The 19,549-nt window shown below is 38.7% G+C and overlaps 1 protein-coding gene across 2 annotated transcripts in view; it reads right to left on the bottom strand.

Annotated features, from left to right (window-relative positions):
• Nucleotides 1-19,549, bottom strand: part of LOC121945100 (mannosyl-oligosaccharide 1,2-alpha-mannosidase IA) — a 243,061-nt gene that overhangs the window by 64,356 nt on the left and 159,156 nt on the right. For both annotated transcript variants that reach the window (XM_088084268.1, XM_042489125.2), the window contains exon 4: nucleotides 14,064-14,144. In XM_088084268.1, the coding sequence (XP_087940394.1) occupies nucleotides 14,064-14,144 (81 nt within the window). The remainder of the gene's footprint in view (nucleotides 1-14,063; nucleotides 14,145-19,549) is intronic.

The raw sequence follows: 19,549 nt of genomic DNA, 5'->3' as shown, positions 1-19,549 counted from the left end.
TATTCAACTGGCTCCCCATATACAGTAACCAACTGTACTGTAGAAAAAATAAATCACCTGGCATGAATTTATCTCCACTACAACCTAACCCTTTCCACATGGACACACGGTCACAGCAGGGAGGATGATATAATTTCTCTGCAGCTGTCTGCTGTAGTGGGTGATGGGAAAGAGATGAGTAGCAGCAGACAGACACAAAAGGCTTTCATTGGCTGCTTAAGCTCAAACAGGGAAAGTTAACCACAATCAGACTTGTGCAGTATGAATATTGAACTGGATTTCTGGGCCACAGGAAAAATCCTGCCTTAATGATTTTGAACAATGTTTTTTGGGTTTGTTTTTTTCAACGAGAGAGTCCAAGAGATATCAGAGCAGCTGTAACACTATCAGGGACCTGCTGCAGGAATCAGAAACTAAATTGAGGCATAACGTGAGATACCTTCAAAGCAAACAATGCATGCAGTGCAGCCTTTTAAATTGGCCAAGCTACAAATCTGCATGAAATCTGAAAACACAGCCCCACCAAGCTGATAAAAAGAGATGAATAAGATGTAATTGCACTCAGGTGCTTCTGCAAACAATTTGTTAAAAATCACATTATGTCTGTGAATCAGCAGCACACAGTACAAAGCACACAGTACAAAGCACACAGTAACCGCCGCATGGTGCAGGTGCATATGGCCAGGCAGCTGACATTTGGGTAATAATGTGGCCAGGAGCAAATGGTGCAACTGGAGCGTGGTAGGAAATTAGGTCAAATTAGGATGAAACATTACCAGAAGGTGTGACAGGGCCTGGCATCAGTCATGACGAAGCAAATTGACTGTTCTTTTAAAAGCAGAGTGCTCTGTGTCAGAGCACTGTGATGTCCTGGAGCGGGAGGTACAGAATCACCACAGAGTACCAGGAATGAAATTATCTTTAAGGAGAAGTTTGATGTGATACTGAGCAAAATGTTCAATGTGAGAAACAGTCCAGTGACTTCAAGCAAAGACTCAAGCAACCAACCACAGGGTCAGCTGGCTACAGGACAAGAGGGTCATGTTAAATATCTATAGAAGAGGTAGCATCTCTACAATTCTTTGTGTAAATCATGGTGTATATACTTACAGTTGTAGGGTTAGGCGATTTGATGGTGTAATAGGTAAAAATGTGTCCACTGGTGGAGATTTGGCAATATTGCTTCTACCATAGGAGCTATTCAGGACAGGCTATGAAACAAATCAGGACTGGATTCTCAGGTAATCTCCCAAATCCAGCTGCTCTAGGTAAAATGATTTGGGCAAACATGGAGGAGAAGAGTGAAGATGTTGAAAAAGACAACCTGTTTTTCTTGAAGTTATTGTTGTCAGCAACCTTACTGCTGACAACTGCTGACAATTTTAGTTCTACTGTCTCGAGTCTTTTGTTTTTAACTCAGTTGTTATCTCATATGAGGCAGTTTTTTTTGGTTGTTTGTATGGAAGCTGAAAATAAAAGAATAAAATAATCAAATGTGATGAAGGTGCAGATTGGTGATTTACAGTGCTGTTGTTGAGGTCTGGTTGGGCACAAAAAAGCACGATCAAATGATATCTTGACACCTGGAATATGAAATCTCATGGGAGTTTTTGAAAATCTGGGGTTACTGTCTAGTGCGCAACCCCTCCCCAATACAGTGTAGTCATATTGACAGATTTTAACACAATATTTCAAAGAGGCAACAAGAAAAGCTCAGCTGTGAGAAATTTAAAAAAAAATGCAACTTCACTGATCAATATCCCACCATGCACTATAGTAGAATGAAGCCCAGAAGATTTTATAAAATATTTTTAAAAAATTAAAATACCACCTTCACAGAATTTTCAAAAACATTAAAAACATGTTGCGTTTATGACAATACACCCCTTTTCCACCAAAATTGACACAGGCATGTAGTTTGTTTTTTTTTTTTAAAGACTGGGGTTTAGGTAAAGGAGCTAAAGCTAGCGTGTTCAACCGGTTGTTGTGTTCCTGTCACTACCGGTCGGAGTCGAAAAATACCCGCAACCACTGCAGGGTCATTCGACGCTGGCATAAATGCCAGTTGTAAGCTTTCCAATTACAAACAAAAGTCAGATGTTAGTTAGTGGGTTTTTGTGCAGCGGGAAAGGGGCTTTTTTAAACATATAAATTATAAAAAGTAAAAAAAACAGAGTATCACCCCTTTTGAACTCAGCTGCATTACTGCGGAAAATGTCTGGAGTTTGTTTTTTTTCTTGAGACGCTGTAAGAATAAGAGACAAAAACAGATGTGCAGGCTCACGTACAGAGACAGATAATTTTCATATTATTCCTGCGTATCAGGTTGTGATTGAGTCCTGAGACATGCTGATCAACATTAGCTGTGTTATGAATATCAATTTGCTCAATGCAGTCCTCTCAAGCAGGCGAGGAAAGGTCAAATCATTCAGTCTAAGAACAAACTTTGCTCCTCCATTAATGCATTCAGCGCACACACTGCAAACTAACATGACAACCAAGTTTCCCTCGGCACTTAATGATGCGACTTAATGATGCTGTGACAGAAAGAAAAACATCCAAATAGAGATGGATAAAGAAACTGTCATCTCTGAGAGGAGTTTACAATTTACTGCATTTTTCTCAGTGTGATATGTCTGATATTCATATTGTCTGTGTGTGAGCACTCTCCTGTGTTATGACCCAAAATAAAACCATATTTGGAGACAGAAGTGGGTCACCCAAATTAAAGGCAAAACAACATGGACTGGTGCAAAACACTAAACCCCTTACCCACCACATTCTCTCACAAAGAAACATTGCAAATGATATTTATAGGATGCCAGAAGATTTTAAAAAGAAACCTACAGGCCACAGACAAAGATTAAAGTTTATGAACTTTAGAAGAGATGAAAACAAACCAGGAATGTCACAGTACTTTAGTGTAAGAGTCATGGCCTTAAGCATTTGATCCCGAACATTTACTAAAAGTTCTCGGAAACATCTAAAGCAGTGAACTGAGGACCAAAGAACCTGTTATAGGCATAAATGCGATTGACCCCGAATAAAAGTAAGCAGGTAACAAATGAAGGAATGGTTTATATCCTCACGGGAAAACCACAACAGCATTTCAATTCTCAGAAGACATTGACATGAGTCGCTGTGTAGTTTGTTTTTAAAATAAGTGCTTTGACCTTTTTTGTTGGCTTAAAGAGGTTTTAAAGGGTAAAATTAAGGTCATGATGTGGTGGCTACCAATCATATACAATGAATATACCCCTCTCTCTCTATGGTGTATCTTTCCTTCATGGTATTTCTTTTATTTTTCCCCTCGCCTCCCTCTCTGGCTTTACATTTTTCTTTCTCTCCTTCCTTTGTCTCTGCTTGTGTTCCCTATCTGCCTATTTGCCTCTTTGCTCTCTTCTCCATCTGTCTGTCTTTCTTCAACTCTGCCTCTGTGCATCTTTCATGGGCAGAAATAGTCCGTCGCACATAGAAGAGGACCAATTACACGGGGGGGTCTAAAGGCCCTTCCCCGAGAAAATTTACATTTTCAAAAACATATTCCACCTAAAGGTGCTGTACGATACTCTGGAGGAAGACAGATGACTGTCGAGTGTCATTCCCAGGTTGTCAAAAACGACACTTTGGGTTGTTGGTTCAGTCTGACTACAAACCAAATCATCAGTATGTGATAACCTGAGAATGGGAATCAACAATTGACTTTAGTTCTCCAGAGTTACAAACAACACCTTTAATTTGGCATTTTTGTTTGACCACAAAAATGTAAATATGAAAATGAATAATTCATCTATAGGTCAAATACCAATCTACGCATAAAACATGCACACTACTGGAATATTTAGAAGTTGAAATATTATCAGTACGTAATTTTACATGTTCAGACTTCATACTATTATTAGCTGAGCTTTTTTGTTCTAGTCTGCTTGACCTGCAAGATCTGTTTACATACCATACAACTGTTATCCTACAGTCAAAAAGCCTACAACAAACTAAAGGCCTTTGTGCATGGAGTCTATATTTTTTTCCAGAAATTGTGGTACATTTAAAATTAATATTACCTCACACTGTGTCAATTATATTGACTCCAAAATCTTTATACTTTCTGCATTTCTCTTACAACCATTGAAAACCTTCAGAAAGTTGTTTGACCAAGAAGCAGTAAAGAAACTATGGATCTAATCTGTGACTGATGCAGACATCTGAAACAAGAGAGAGGAATAGGGCACACTGTATCATTTCATAACTCAGCCTCCTTTCAACAGGTCAGATAGTATTATTCAGGTGGATGATGATGATGAGCAGGAGGATGTAATAGAGGATGAAGACACAGACAAAGAAAGACTGACAATGTGGACTGGACACAGAGAGGGAGGAAAGCTCAGCCTCTTTAGGTGCCAAATGCAAGACGTGGGCAGAGAGTGGCGACAGCGAGGAAGGTTAACTCCAGTGGAGAGAAGCAGAGGAGCAAATGCATCTGTTCATTTTGTCTCAGACTGCAAATTGTCACAATAAATAGAACAATATATAGAATCAGACTCAGAGTGCAAGATTTCTGAGCTTAACGGTTTTTTTTTATAAGTGTATTGGTTGGTGTGCAAAGGTCTTTGTTACATATTCTGTATATGTGTTGAGGGAGTCTCGGGCTGTTTATATGTATAAATAAAATATGTGCATGTGCACTCACATGTCTGTTATATACAGGGGAATGACAGCTATCTATCATCACCTGATGTGGGATCCTGCTTCTCTACAACAGGAGAACTGCAGTTGAAAACTCCTGAGATGCGAGCAGAGGAAAAAAAAATCATTCAAAATTGTGCCTGGCTGATGGATTGTCGCTGGCCAAACAAGCAGCAGTCAGTACCTGGGAACTCTAAAAAGACCAATCACCATCTTTTGACAAAGTACGGAATAAATCCAGCTTTTTTTTCCCCAGTATTTTCTGTCTTACCTTCCTCTTCCACAGCAATTTGAGGTTTAGAGTCTCACCCAAGGACACTTTGACGTGTGGACATGAGGAGTCGGGGATCAAACCATCAATCTTGTGATTAATGGATGACTCGTTCTACCTGCTGAGCTACAGCTGCCCCATATTATTCAAGTTGTTGGCTAAATAACTATTTCACTGCCATGCTACATGCTGGTGGGTGACATATTTGTACTATACAATGACCAGAGAACTGGTGTCTTTGACAACAATAAAGTTATATCTTCATAGAGGAAAAGTATGGGGGAGGTGGTGCAGGTAGTGCAGACAGGCCAGGATGCAAATGTTAAGTCCTTTGGTCTAAATACAGTTACATTAATAGTGTAGCAATATTTAAGCAAAATAACTCTGTCATTAAGTTTGTCTGATTTTATATTTAAATATTTTCTAAAGTTGTCAAACTTATGTCCGTCAACAGTCCTCACTACTCTGAAAGTATTATATTGAACACTTTCATTAATTCCAAAAGCTAGCAAATGGAGATGGGGATTAATCATATCAAACATTGCTAACCAAAGTTGAAAGGCGAAGCAACAAGATATGATTCTTTGGGAGAAAACAGAGCGTCAGCAAGAGTCCATGACCTCAAATATCCAATATCAGAGTCGACACATTGGAGTGGCATCTTTATATCTATGTCCTACAAATACAGTCCCGACTGGCTCAAGGATTTCTCTGCAGCTACAGTCAGGAGGATTTACTCTTTTAGAGCAGCCAGAAAAGTTTCTTACTGTTAAACCTTAAACTTTGGGCTTGTCTTTCACTACAACAAAAAGTTTGCAAAAACGCACTTATTAGTGAGCAGTGAGCAAGTGAAATTACAGTTGGTTTCACTTTCCAGTCAGCTGCCCATCTATTAGATGTAGATGTTGTCTTTTACAGTTGAAGTTAAATGTAAATCTACTGGAAAACATTACCTGAATAGTCGTTGAAATCATTACAGTTGTGGGAAAATGTGGTTATGAAACAAAGAATCATTCTATTCGGGATAAATGGGGGTGCTTAATGTCTGATTTTTCATAGATTTTGTTGGTTTCTCCCTATAAATGATAGATAATTTTGGTACTGATCCATTAATCAGAGCACTTAGATGAGAATGTAGCTCTCTCTCTCTCTGTGTCTAAGAGAAAGTTAAAAGTTGTTTTTACAACCACAGAAAGCAAGCAGGAACCAAACTAAGTGACATGTTCTGTTTATCGATCTCTTCTGTTCCCTTTTCAGTACTGAGGGCAGCGCCAATGCAGCACCTACACACACACACACACACACACACACACACACACACACACAGAGGCGTGTGCGCACACACACGTACACATATAAACATCTCTGATACACAACAGACCTGGATGGAACATGATTATCAAATAAATTCTTATGCCAAGTCAAGAGGACAAACTATTTAATTGGACGTTTTAGCTCTTTTGTGGGGTGTGGAAAAAAACACAAACTAATGTCGCAAATAAGAATATGGATCAATAGCTAAACACAAACAAACAAAAAATTGATTTTTAAAAAAAGCAAAACAAGATTTGACGATTAGCAGCAATCGGCATAACTTGACAAATCAGATTTGACTATGTACATAGTTTTTAGTGCAGACACCACTAGAGAACACTCTTTACTGTTAACACATGTTTTTTCTGAACAGATAATTCAGAAACAATTTTTGTCTGTGCTATAAAACTTTTAACCTCTGTATCTCAAAAAAGTAGCCCTGGATTGTCATACTAATTATATTGTATGACTGAATAGCACAGTATTAAAGGATATGAATTTTTCTTTGAACGCTTTGTCCCCCTCTGGGAATAATTCTTATGGTATCCTCGTTTTCTTTCTGTCTTTGTACTCACTAACTCTTCCCTCCACTCCTCCTGCCTCCCTGTATCACCTCCTCATGCACTCTCACATTTTCTGATGAGCATATGAACACACGTCTTTCTTCTCCTCTGCCGGCTGCTGCCTCCCTCTCTCCCTGCTGCTTCGGCTCAGCCCACGGGCAATTTTCACACAAGACTGATTGAATTCACCCTCCTTCTCTTTTTCCCTTCACTGTTCTCTGTTCTCGCTAAGGGAAGGGGGACGACACAACAAGGTCTCACCACCACCACCACCACACACATTTATATGCATATAAGTGGACACTGACGAATGAAACACACTCCTCGCACGCAGACGACTGCACGTAGGCACGCGGTGGAGAAATTGAGGTCGCATTGACATACTGTACAAACACGCATGTTACTATATGAAGGTGAAAAGAGGGGCTCATGGAATATGCACAGGCACCTAAAAAAAGACATGCATATGATATTGCACATGTAGGTATGGAGACAGAACTGAACACAAGCGGATTCCAATAAAAGAGATGTTCCTATATGATCAACACACAGGAGCATGGGTATATGAAAATGTTGATGTTTGAGGAAAAATGCAAAGTAGATAATGTAGATTTCTTTTTAAATTAATCAATATAGAATGATTTGATAACATTTTTAATGATCTACTAAATATTTTATTCTAATCAAGCAAAAACATTTATTGGTTCCAGCTTCCCTCGTATCTTTTTCTTTTTTATATTATTTTGCAGTGGATATTTCAGGGTTTGGGACTGTTGGGCTGACAAATTGTATGTATCTTAGCATGCAAGTGCACAGCTGCGAGCAAAACACACTTCCAATACAGGTTAAAGATAGCACTGAGGAAACCGTGAAACTGTGAAAACAATATTGGAAAACAAATGGGGGTGGGAGGAAAGCAAATCTGTTAAGGCAGAATAATTGCATGCACATCACATAGGTGCAAAGCTATCAAAAAACAGCAAGGAAGAAAGTAACCCCTGCACCTTTAATCCATCCCACAAAAGTTTAATGGAGACAGTGTTTCAGTCCCACTTGGATCTATACGTTAGGTCAAAATGTCTGAAAAGCTGAAACCACAGTTTTATGATGGCAGGTGTGCTTAATAATCTTGACCAAGGTTTTTAAATGTGTTTTCAGGCCAAGACAGAGCAGGGACGCCCGACTAATATAATAGAGTTGAGGTGGACTAAAAACAATTCTCTGAATATTTTCAGGTGTTCTCTAGTTCGTGCTTGCCTGTAGCTGTTAAGTCAGCAGCAGTTGTAGCATGGCAAGGTGCGTTAGCCTCACCCTCTGCACTGTTACCTGTGTTTTCTGAAGTGGATGTCAAGGTCTGTTACTCAAAAAAGTTGGAAAACGATCCAATGTGGCTCTAAAAATGTCCAAACACTTGCAATACTGGGAATAATGCCGCTGAACGGTTAATATGTGGGGGGGAAAAAAGACGCTGTTTGGTGATTTAGCATTAGCTAGCTCACATGACTGCACAAGGATTAACGGGTAACATTAATGTTGTTTACTGTAAACTAAATAGGTTTTATAAAAAGGCCACTTCATCCCTGCTATTAATATGTTAAATGTTAATGTGCATATTAGGACACATTTTACTCTTGGAAAAAAAAATAATTACAAAAAACCTTAATTAAATAACCAAAAGGTAATTTGGCAGCACCTCCTGCAGTTATTTTTTTTAATTTTTTTTTTATGTTTTACACTTGGGACAAATAATAAAATTGAATTGAATTGACCCCCTGGGGTTCATGCACTTTGTTGAACACCCAGGATCGAAAGCACCCAGGATGTTCAAACATGTTATTAAAGAATTCAATAAATACATAGAAAAAAGTTAATAGGGAACAAAACAGTAACGCAAAGGTCATAATACAAAATATCACACATCGCACAGAAATTGAGTGTGAAACACCCCTCTAAAAAATTAGATCAAATTCCAATTAAAGCAAAGAAACAAAGGGGAGTAAATCTTTTCTTTAATGCATCAGGAACAACTTTTGTAAACTTTGACAAGCCAATCTGTTCCTCTGTCAGAGTATAGACTGCCTCCCAACAACAGGAATGGTAACAGGCCTGTTTCTATAAGAGACAGGAATTGAATGTGCAAATATATTTTTTAAATAAAAGGTGTGGACTACATGTAAAGAGCTTGCTTACTGTCAGTTAGCCCTGGAGAGCTATTATGACTGACTGGTGGCAGCTTGCTCCCAGCTGGCTAGTCTGTTAGCAGTTGTTAGCAACAGCTCACTGTCTGAAAGCATCTTTAAACTCTAACTGCTCCACATCTGTGCCAGTGGTGGTTGCTACTAGCAACAGGAAGTTCAATTGAAACCAACTGCTGGCAGCAGAATAATCATGTTGGGGTCTGGGCAAATTTAGTACCATTTTTTTTTTACAGTTTTCTGACTTTTAATAGACTAAATGATTAAACAATTAATCAAAAAAACAATCAACAGAGACACCAGTAATGCCACCTGAAGGTGGTGACAAATGGCCTTACAGGTGGGCTCATAACAGAGGAACAAGCACATCCAACACCTGAACTACTGTAATTGCCACCTCTGTGAGAGGCAGTTTGGCCTGGCTAAAAGTGTGTGACGGTGAATGATGACAGAGCGACAGAAGTAGCAGCCGCCAGACTCGATTGAACAAGACGTTCAACCCGGGGACTGCTTCCATAAAGACTAACCACGATCCTTCCGGGGCACCAAGAAAATACACATAAACACAACACACACACGGTCAAAACAACAGGAGGTTATTAATGGTCAGGTGTTGCTCCAGTTCTGCTCCGAGCACTTCGCTAGCAAACTGCATCCCACAAGGAGCCATAATCAGCACCCGCTCCCCAGCAATCATTTACAGTGGCACCAGCTGCCCAATGTCCTCTGGTCAAACTGGATCCACAATCTCATAATAGTCTCTCACGCTGTATCTTGGTTGATTTAAGTCTCTGCAGCAGCGACAGACCTTCAATCTGTTGGTTTTATCATTCGGACAGAGCAGCAGACTCAGAGGAAAAGATCCTAATGGGTGAGTTAGAGGGGAGGGGGTTCAGGTAGCTATAAATCTCGCTTGCAGGGACCCTTCACAGAGAACACACAAGTGAGCCATGTGATGGATAACTGCGCCGGGGTAAAGGGTCTTGATACGTCTGTCAGGAAACTGAGACGACCTGCTCCATCTCATAAGAAAGTGCATTGTAAACGTGAGAAAGTCCAAACGCAAAGGAAAGAACTGCAGCCATCTGAGCAAAACTTAGCTAGTAACAGAGATAGATGAAAACACTAATAACAAAAATAATGTGTTACGTTTGGTGAGAGGAAGAAAGGACTGCAAGAAAAGATGATCATCCGGTTTGCTTTCAGACGTTTGATTGGGTTCCAACTGACTGATGCATTTTCCTGTTTGCATGTTTGGTGTGGTTTAGAGGCCGATTAATCAGCGCTGATTGAATTTTTTTTTTTACAAACTATCATTATTGGCAGAACTTGCCTCCTTTTAGTGGCCAATGGCTGCACAGCCAGTCCTAAGGGGACTGGAGCTGAAGAGGCGAGGGCTGTGTTGAATGGAGCAAAAAAACACAAAAGAGCTGGTCTTAATTTTAATATGTTTTTATTTAAGTTTGTGATTGGACCGCAACAGGTGGTCCAGCTTTGCAACACTATTAGGCTAGCGTGAATGTTGCCACTTCCTGTTTAAGTTGAAAGCCCTCATTTCAAAATGACTGCTAGTATTTCACACATAATCCAGCCATATACTAGATTTTGATGAAGCATTGTTTTTGATGTTTCATGTATCATTGAGTATCTGGAGAATACAAAATTACTCTTCTCTAAAGCATCACTCAAATTGTATTTAAATTGTTTATCAATTACAAAATACTACAAAGTAACTGAAATACATATTTCAAATTCCAGTTAGAAACTTGAATGTGGAGGCTCATGCACACCCATCTTCAAAATACCTGTGGAGAGGTACATGGGAGGTTGTCAGACCTTCATCAGGTTGATTTATTCAATTCAACTTACGGTCAAGTTTACTGCAATTAATATGATAAGGTTAAGGTTTACTATTGAGGTTAAGTCAAACTCCAAGTTTATATTTATGCAAATTCATTTGTTAACTTGTGTCCAACTCTTTAAATTTAAGCTCCTCCCCAATAAAATGCACAAAATGAGGAAAAAAATATGTATCCCTGTAAAATTATTTAAAAAGCCTTGTATATCTTACCTCTTTTCTCTTTTATTGTAAATCTGTATCTTTTATTATGTTTTTATATTTCATAGCTCTGTAAAGCACTTTGAATCGCCCTGTTGTATGAAATGTGCTATACAAATAAAGCTGCCTTGCCCATATATGACACATAAAGTCAACCTCCAGTCACAACTGACAATGCTAATTATCAGTTTTCTCTTTGTGAGCTCCTTGTGAACACCAGGAAGATAAATATATACACAATGTGTGGTATTTTAAGACTTTAATGTCTTTAGAATATAAACTCCTGTCAGTTCATATGACTTCATGTTTTCGCCTCTTGGTTTGTTTGCAATAAGTCAGTTTGAACACTAACCGACCAAGAACTAACAGGAAACAATGTGTTATTCTTCCCCATTTCTACCAAAGGAAACAAATTACAGCTGTGAAAGCATGGCAACAGATGTAGAGGTGTCAAAAGGAAGCTGCTGTGTGTTTTATCGCCCAGAGTCGTTGGCACAAACGTCCTTGTGTGACACAAGGAGATAAGACTTCATGGATGAATCTTTCTTTGCACACTCGCACACACACATTCATAATAGAAAATGTCATAATCGAAGCCATATATAGAACTTTCCATGGACCAGTGAATAAAATAGAACATTTTTGCATGGCATTAATGGCACGCAAATGTGGAATAATGGATTCAACAATATATTCTGCTCCAGCAGTGAATTCATATTTCACTCATCTAGCAATGGTCGACAATTTAATGCTGCTCTCCCCTCAACTCGCTCGGTCTGCAAATCAATGTCCATTAAACCGACTTGAGTGTTCATATGTTACTAGATCCTCTCTCCATTAATTCTGCTTCTGCACAGACTTCAGCCTCTCCGACTGAGTGCCATTCAAAACAGTACAACCGAGGAGTATGGTGAGTGTACGCTCCAGGAGGCTGCCACAGGCGGACGCTCATTACGGTGACACGCTGACCTCCAGTGAGTTCCAAATGCACTGATAATGAACTGGACCATTTGTGCTGTGTGTTTGTCACAGGCAATTTCTAAACCTTTATTTATCCAGCCAAGGTTTACAGGGTATTCATACTTCTTCTCTGGCAAGGCCGAGCTTCACGCTCATAAAGTTTCACAGCTTCACACCTGGTAGCTGTCCATCGTAACCACAGGCCTTTACACTTGACCACTGAGCTGTTTCACAGGAGCCACTGCGGCTTCTTCAAGGACACAACGGTGGTAGTTCATTCAGCAGAGAAAAGCGATTTTCATTCACTTCACCTCCCAAATGATTTAACCAAATGACCTTCCAGTTCAAGGCTTTCGTCTGTAGCCTCTGAGTATTAATAATTTCATCCTCCAACAATAATGTAATGAGAGCAGACTAGAAGCAATGTATACTTCGGGCTGATCATTTTCAGTGCAGAATTTTCAAAAGAAATCTTGACTGGAATGAGGCTGAAAATGCACACATTTTTAAAATAAGCAGAGTCATGCAACAGCCCTGTTAATGCAATGAAGTTATTATACTGATGCTATACTCTCCTAAATTACTAAACAACACTCCTTCTCACCCACCTTTAGAGTTGCAAGGTGTTTTTCACAATTTTGTGTAACCATTTAAATTGTTTTCTTTCTTTCTTTTTGTTTTTTATCAATTGTCCTCAGTGTTTCTTAACACAGAAAAAGCTGACCCTCCTGGATAATGTAACTATTCTGAATGTTGTCTTCAACTTATTTTTTTGAAATCACTGTTTGTTATCACTGTGGCATATGGGCTGCATAAAATACTACACAACTTATGAACCACAGATGCCATTGCTATGAAGGGGAAGCCTGAATCAGAGCAGTGAAATCTTTTAACACGCTTTGTTGTTGGAGTTGGAAACAAATTGCAACTGAAGCAAACCCAGAGTCAATAGGTGAAACAATTTAAGCAGAAAATTGCATTGTCCATTTTCTTAACAGTGTAATCTTTAGCTTTCTGCAGCTTTTAGCAGATCACGTAGGACAGTTTAGCTCAGCATGGTTGTGTGACATTCTCAAGTATTTCACTGCTGGAGATATGGTCTTTTCACAAATCTGGGCATGTCATTGCAGTAGAAAGACACAAAGATATGGAAATCGGTGCTACCTGACCAGAGAAAACAAAGGGAAAAAATGGCTTTGGCATACCCTTTTGCTCAAGAGGTGGAAAACCTACAACTTAGGTTACTTGGGCTAAAGAAGAGCCCATCTATGGAGTGGATCTAGATCACAGGCTGATACACACACTTCTTTTCATTTTTGTTAACAATGCAAGATAGGGCATTTGGCCTCGCCTGAGGTCTGCACTCTCAGCTTTTCCTTGTAGTTATATGATGTATTTATAGCTGAAATAATGAAGGGAGCAAGAAACTGTGTAAATTAAACTGTTAAAAAGTGAAATGCTGAAAAAAACTACTTGCATCTTCAACAGCTCCATTAAGAGATTTTATAAAAGCTGGGACCCATTAATAAACTCCGTGAATGCCTACCTTGAGATAATAGGTTGTCCTGTCTGATAAATGGAAAAGTCTCTATAAATAATGTGTTAAAGCTAGATTGTACTGAAACTGTATAACACTGTGTTAATCAAAATAAAATATTACATATTATATATTACACAAGCAAAACAGGGTCTCATTTACTATTGCCTTAGTGAGCAAAGCAACTTCTGGATGCATTAATATAAAATTTTAAAAAAGTCATTTCCAGATGAAAAATTTAATTAAAAGTAGCCTGACATGCAATGAGATATTGTTTTGGTTGGGAAGCCTGCGACATGAAAATGCTTATGTGGTAAGAGATCATTTTATGTAGGCACTATGGTGACACCGTACTACGCACACACATGCAGCCACGCTCAAAAGCAGCCTGTTCATCATTCAAACTGCAGGGTTGGTTGGGGATAAAGGAAGCAGCAGATCTCACCAGAGTAGAGGGATAACAGACATCTATTAATCTTACCTCCTCTCCTGTCAGGTAGTACGCCGCCAGCAACCCGCCGACGTAACGGATGTTCACCTCAAAGAGTGATGCCTCGCCGTTCTGTTGAACCAAGAGAGAGAGATCAAATTGTCAAATGTCATATTCAGCCAAGGCCCCAGTCAGCAGGAAAGCAGTAATAATAACACACTGCAGCCATCGTAGGGAGCTGTGATTACCGAGGTTGTGTAATTTTTTTTTTTTTTTTGAGTAAATGTATTATTTAATTGTATAGCTGGTAGATTAGGGGCCTTTGAGACTCCTAAAGCATAACCGCACCAGGATATGTAGATAAATACTGTATTTCATATCACACAGTTTTTTAAGCTGTGAAGTCTCAGTGAATCATGGGTATAATAAACCAAACTGAAGGCAACTTATAGTATCACCGCAACTGATGCCGTTAATATTCACCCAGCGTGATTTTCAGTAAAGACAGAAGTGTTATTAGAGGCTCGAGGCAGTTGGTCTCATGTTAAAAAAAAAAAAACAGCTAACATTTTTATGCAGAGCAAATTCCTTGGGTATACCTAAATTTTCTCTTTATTGCAGAGGCGTATCAGACGTATTTCACATGAATGAGAGGTGCCAGCTGATAAATTACACCTTTTGATTACACCTGTGGACAGAACCAATAAAAACACCCTCCTTGTAGCAAATACCTTTACAAGGCGTTGTTCTAATTAAAGAGCTGTGATATTTCAGGCAGCGGTTTTACTTAAGGCTGAGCAACTGCTTTAGCACATCTGAATGGGACGATATATTTCAAAAAATGGCATTGAAGAAGCAGGATTTACATGAATATGTAAAAACAGGTGTTGACTGGGCTTAGACATAGTGCAGGTGCGATCGACTAGCAAAAAAAAAAAAAAAAAAAGAATGTTCGTTGTCATAATGTCACATCCTACAGTGTGACAGTGTGGGTTATAGTTGAGTTTTTGTTTTTGATGGTTTTGGCAATTACTTGATATTTATGGTACAGAGGAATAAATGTTACAGTATCAGGCGATATTCATCAGTAGGACTGATTTCTTTGTTCGTTTTTTGTTTCATGGGACTTGATAACAATAATAAAAAAATTTAAAAATCTCCAGACTTATCCTTTCATTTAGTTAACGTGACCTTCATTTGGGACAGAAAGAAAAACTAATCAAACAACTAGACTGAAGACACCTCTAATTCTACAATCGTTTCCATAAACAATCCTGTTTATAAAGGCAAACCTGCAGTGAATCCCCATGACAACAGCAGGAGTGGTTGCCAGGAGACGATGTAACAGAAGTATAAAAACCTCCACTGAATGACTGATTGATTAACCTTATTATGGCTCATTAGAAAATTGTAGTGTATTCATAAATCTGTGACAGAATAATACATGAGTGATAACAAGCCAATAAAGTAGTGCATTAGCATTAATCGCCAACATTAAAGCGTCAAAATCACTGCATTAGCAACACCCTTACAGCCAGATCACAAATCCCAAAATACAGTTTGGTTTAGAGGAATGGCCAGGAATATAGATCCTTAAAATCACATTAAGTCTTCAATCACAATTACTCTACTTTCACTCTTTGATTTGGTTTTGTTTTACATCAGTTGACTTTGATTTGATTTAAATTGAGTTCAGTATATTTTTCACGGGCACTCAGTGACATGATGTCCTGCTGTTGTTGATAGAAACATCAGTCACTGTCATTAGATGACAGGTGAACTTTGCCTATGACGCAGTCTCTCCGCACTCCCCCTCTTCTCTTTGTACACATGTTGTAATGGAGATTCTCTCTCAACAGAAATCAACGTCGAGAGGAGCCAGGCCAGTCTCTAAAACTCAGGTCAGAAAGTCAAAGCCACGTAGTTGTGTTCCCCAGTGTTTTGTTTCCTCACAACCATTTTTTTCTCTGAGGTGTCTCTTTTACAAGTGCGGGGCAAAATCGATCAATGGAGACTGACTCAGGTAGAATTTTATTTCAGCGCATTTGCTGTAAGTTCTTTAAAATGTCATCCATTGCTCCTCTTCTTTTTGACATTTAGAGTTTTAAACTGAAGACTGTTCTGCATCAGATAACTCTGGAGATAACTCAGTGGAATCCCTTCTTAATAATACAGAGCAATAATTTGACAGAAAGAAAGAAAGAGGTTATTGGAAATTGGTAAATAAAATCAGCATTTTTCTTAAAAAGAGCAACTCAAAGCAATATATTTTTGAGTATACATGTGTTTCTATCCACCTGTTTTATGCACATAAAAAATGGTAAATCTAGAAAAAACAAAGTTGAAATAACACATTAGATTCTGAAGAAAAGTTGGTGTATTGATAAAAATAATCGAAGCCATATATAGAACTTTCCATGGACCAGTGAATAAAATAGAACATTTTTGCATGGCATTAATGGCACGCAAATGTGGAATAATGGATTCAACAATATATTCTGCTCCAGCAGTGAATTCATATTTCACTCATCCAGCAATGGTCGACAATTTAATGCTGCTCTCCCCTCAACTCGCTCGGTCTGCAAATCAATGTCCATTAAACCGACTTGAGTGTTCATATGTTACTAGATCCTCTCTCCATTAATTCTGCTAAAACCTGCAAGCAAACACCAGCAAACTGTCCAATTCCCAAAAATGATTTCATTGTGACTTTTTGGTAACTTTCAGTTGTATTTTACTGGTCCCTCTCCTAAGCACTTGCTAGAGGAAACAGATGTACAAAGTATTCTTTTGTATTGATAAAAATGAAATGGAAACAGACTTAGTAAATAAATTGTGACGTACACAGGAATGAAACTTCTGAAGAGAGGATAAGATTAGGGCAGACAGAAACACCACACAATTTCACGTTTTCTGATCATTTCCACTGTTTGAGGTTTGACTGGTGCTCTCTGAATGATGTCATCTGTTGCACCCTCTTCTGCAAATGTTTAATTGGCCCAATCCCCCCAGTAATATGGGCCTTGTACATTTTTCCATACAATGGATAGTTACATTTGTACGTTTCATACGTATCATTTCTAAAGAAAGCAAGATGAGCAAGATGTCTGTATTTGTTATATGTTATGTATGTTTACATTTTAATGTAGTGTAATGTGTCTTGTGTTCTATGTATATGTTTGTCTAGTGACCTCCTTGAAAATGAGATGGTACAGCTCAAGGGGCTACCCTTTAATAAATTCAAATTCAAATTCTAAACATAGTTTGGATTACATATGAGCTGAGATTCTCTTCAGGAGGAGGAGGGGATGGTCGATGGTGAGACGGCTGCCAAGCAGCAGATTACAATCTGAGACCAGCACCAGAATCAGGTATTTTTGACACATCCAGACATTCTCAGCTGTGTTTGTTGATACCAAATCAGATATCAAAGGCCAAAATATGATATTTTCCTAGCTCCAATCTTGTGTTTTTTGTTCCTAAACCTAACAATAAATTATCCATAACATAACCACAACATAAAATTGAAAAATAAAAAGCAAAGTTTCAACATACCTGCTGTGTACATATGTTACGTACATATACATGGTTTGCAGAAATGTTGAATGCCATAATTTATTTTGGTGACTGGGTTTTCTTCTAATAGCACCTGTCTGGAGAAATAGCACTAGCAGCATTGTTAGTCTTCATGGGCCCAATAATTGCATATTTGTAGAATTATCAAACATTTCCATGCTACATCCATGAAACCTTATGAGGAGAAGAGTTGTGTAAAGTTGCTGTTTCTGTTTGCCAACTTTAAATGTATTTGGTCTACCTCTTTTCTACAGAATATATGATAAAAGAGATAACACTGCATGTGTCTAAACATGCCACTATAATTTTTGCCTCTTATGCTAGCTGAAGGTTGAAGCAGTCTGGTGCTCATTGACTTGGGGACCCATAGAAAAGGAAATTGCTATCTCAAGTGTAGATGATAAGGAAATAGTAATTGGGTGGCAGAGAGGGCAATTAGCTCCACTCTGAGGAATAGCATGGAGACGGGAAGTCACTGGCATCTGTTCAAGGGTATCATTTATCTCCATATCTTCTCTTTAAAATCTTTATGTACTTAATCCTCATTTTGTATTATCATACTTATCGTGAATCAATACTTGGCATCAATAATTATCAAATGTGTTGGTCTTTTAATCTACATATTGGATGTTGTCAGCAAAATATTGCTGCATAAAATTTCTCCATCCAATTGGTTCCTTAAAAGAATAGCTTGGCATTTTGGAAAAAAAATCCCCAATTCACTGTCTTACTGAGAGTAATGGGCCTTTTCCATTGGCACTTTTGGCCATGCCGATTTTCTTTGTCAGGTTTAACATGCCGCACCGGGCCAGAGATGGACTTTCTCTGTATTAGGACTAAAAGGGTCGCCCAACCACCTCCAAGCGGAAGGCCGTAACATCTAGCAGATGACAACCAATCCTTGATGACCCCACTTTCTCCCCCTGAAACGAGTGTGTGTGTTGTGATACTTCGTTCACCTTTGTCTGTGCAGGAGACCAGAGAGAAGGATGTTTTTAAAGTCTCTGTGTTCAGCTGTCAGTGTTTTTGTAGCCTCTAACTGAATCTCTTTGATTTACAGTTCAGTCATGTTGAGTTACTGCTGATGAAAACTCAACATTTCCTATTTTGTTGCTTCACAAAAAAAGCTTTTACATAACAAAATAATGGAGAGTTAATAGGAAATGAAATCTGTTAATCACTGAATAAGCAGAAAATATTTAGCAGCTTTTCTTTTCAATACAAACAAGTCTACTGATACCACAGTTTGGGAAGTCCAAGAAGAACCAGCCACAGTGATGTGTTAAAGGAAGAGCTGCAGACAATGCATCTCTGCAAACAGCTCACCTCCAACTGGTGAACTTGTTAACCTGCCTGCTGTGTGATGGAAAAACACTTAAGCAGTGGATCTGCCTGCTGCTTTAAAACGTCACTCACTCAAGAGAAGCCGTCATCACACCTTAAAGCGGGTAGCGCTGTTGTAATGGAGCTGCAAATACCTGCCGTGCCAGCCTTACATGCTAAAACAAATCAAACTAGCCGAGCCAGCTCATGAGTGTGGAAAAGAGGCATTAGATGAGAAGATCAACACCACTCTCATGTATGTTTGGTAGATAAAAAAACAATAAGATGTCGTGTTGTTTTGTTTGGATTAAACAAACAAGATATAGCCTGTTAATTTGTACACTTTAAAGGTGCTGCTGGGTGGATTTTGTTATATTTGCACTGAGACAGCGTAGTCGTTTCCCCCAGTTTCCAGTCTTAATGGTAATCTAAATTAACCAGCTACTGTTTCCAACTTCATTTTTACTGTACAGACTAGAAAGCCTCTCACCTAAAACTAGGCAAGAATGCTAAAAAACATATTTCCAAACAAAAATGTCAAACTATTCCTTTATTGTGCATTGTCCTTGCCATGTGTTATGTAATGTTACAAATCAGGTAATAAATACAGGGCTGTCCCGTCAAGGTGCTGGCTCCAT

This window comes from Plectropomus leopardus, chromosome 11 (assembly GCF_026936395.1).
Source record: "Plectropomus leopardus strain MGB_pleo_1.0 chromosome 11, ASM2693639v1, whole genome shotgun sequence".
In the NCBI taxonomy this organism is placed as follows: Eukaryota; Metazoa; Chordata; class Actinopteri; order Perciformes; family Serranidae; genus Plectropomus; species Plectropomus leopardus.
Note: the sequence above shows the minus strand (reverse complement) of the source record. Positions and strands in the feature narration are given on the sequence as shown.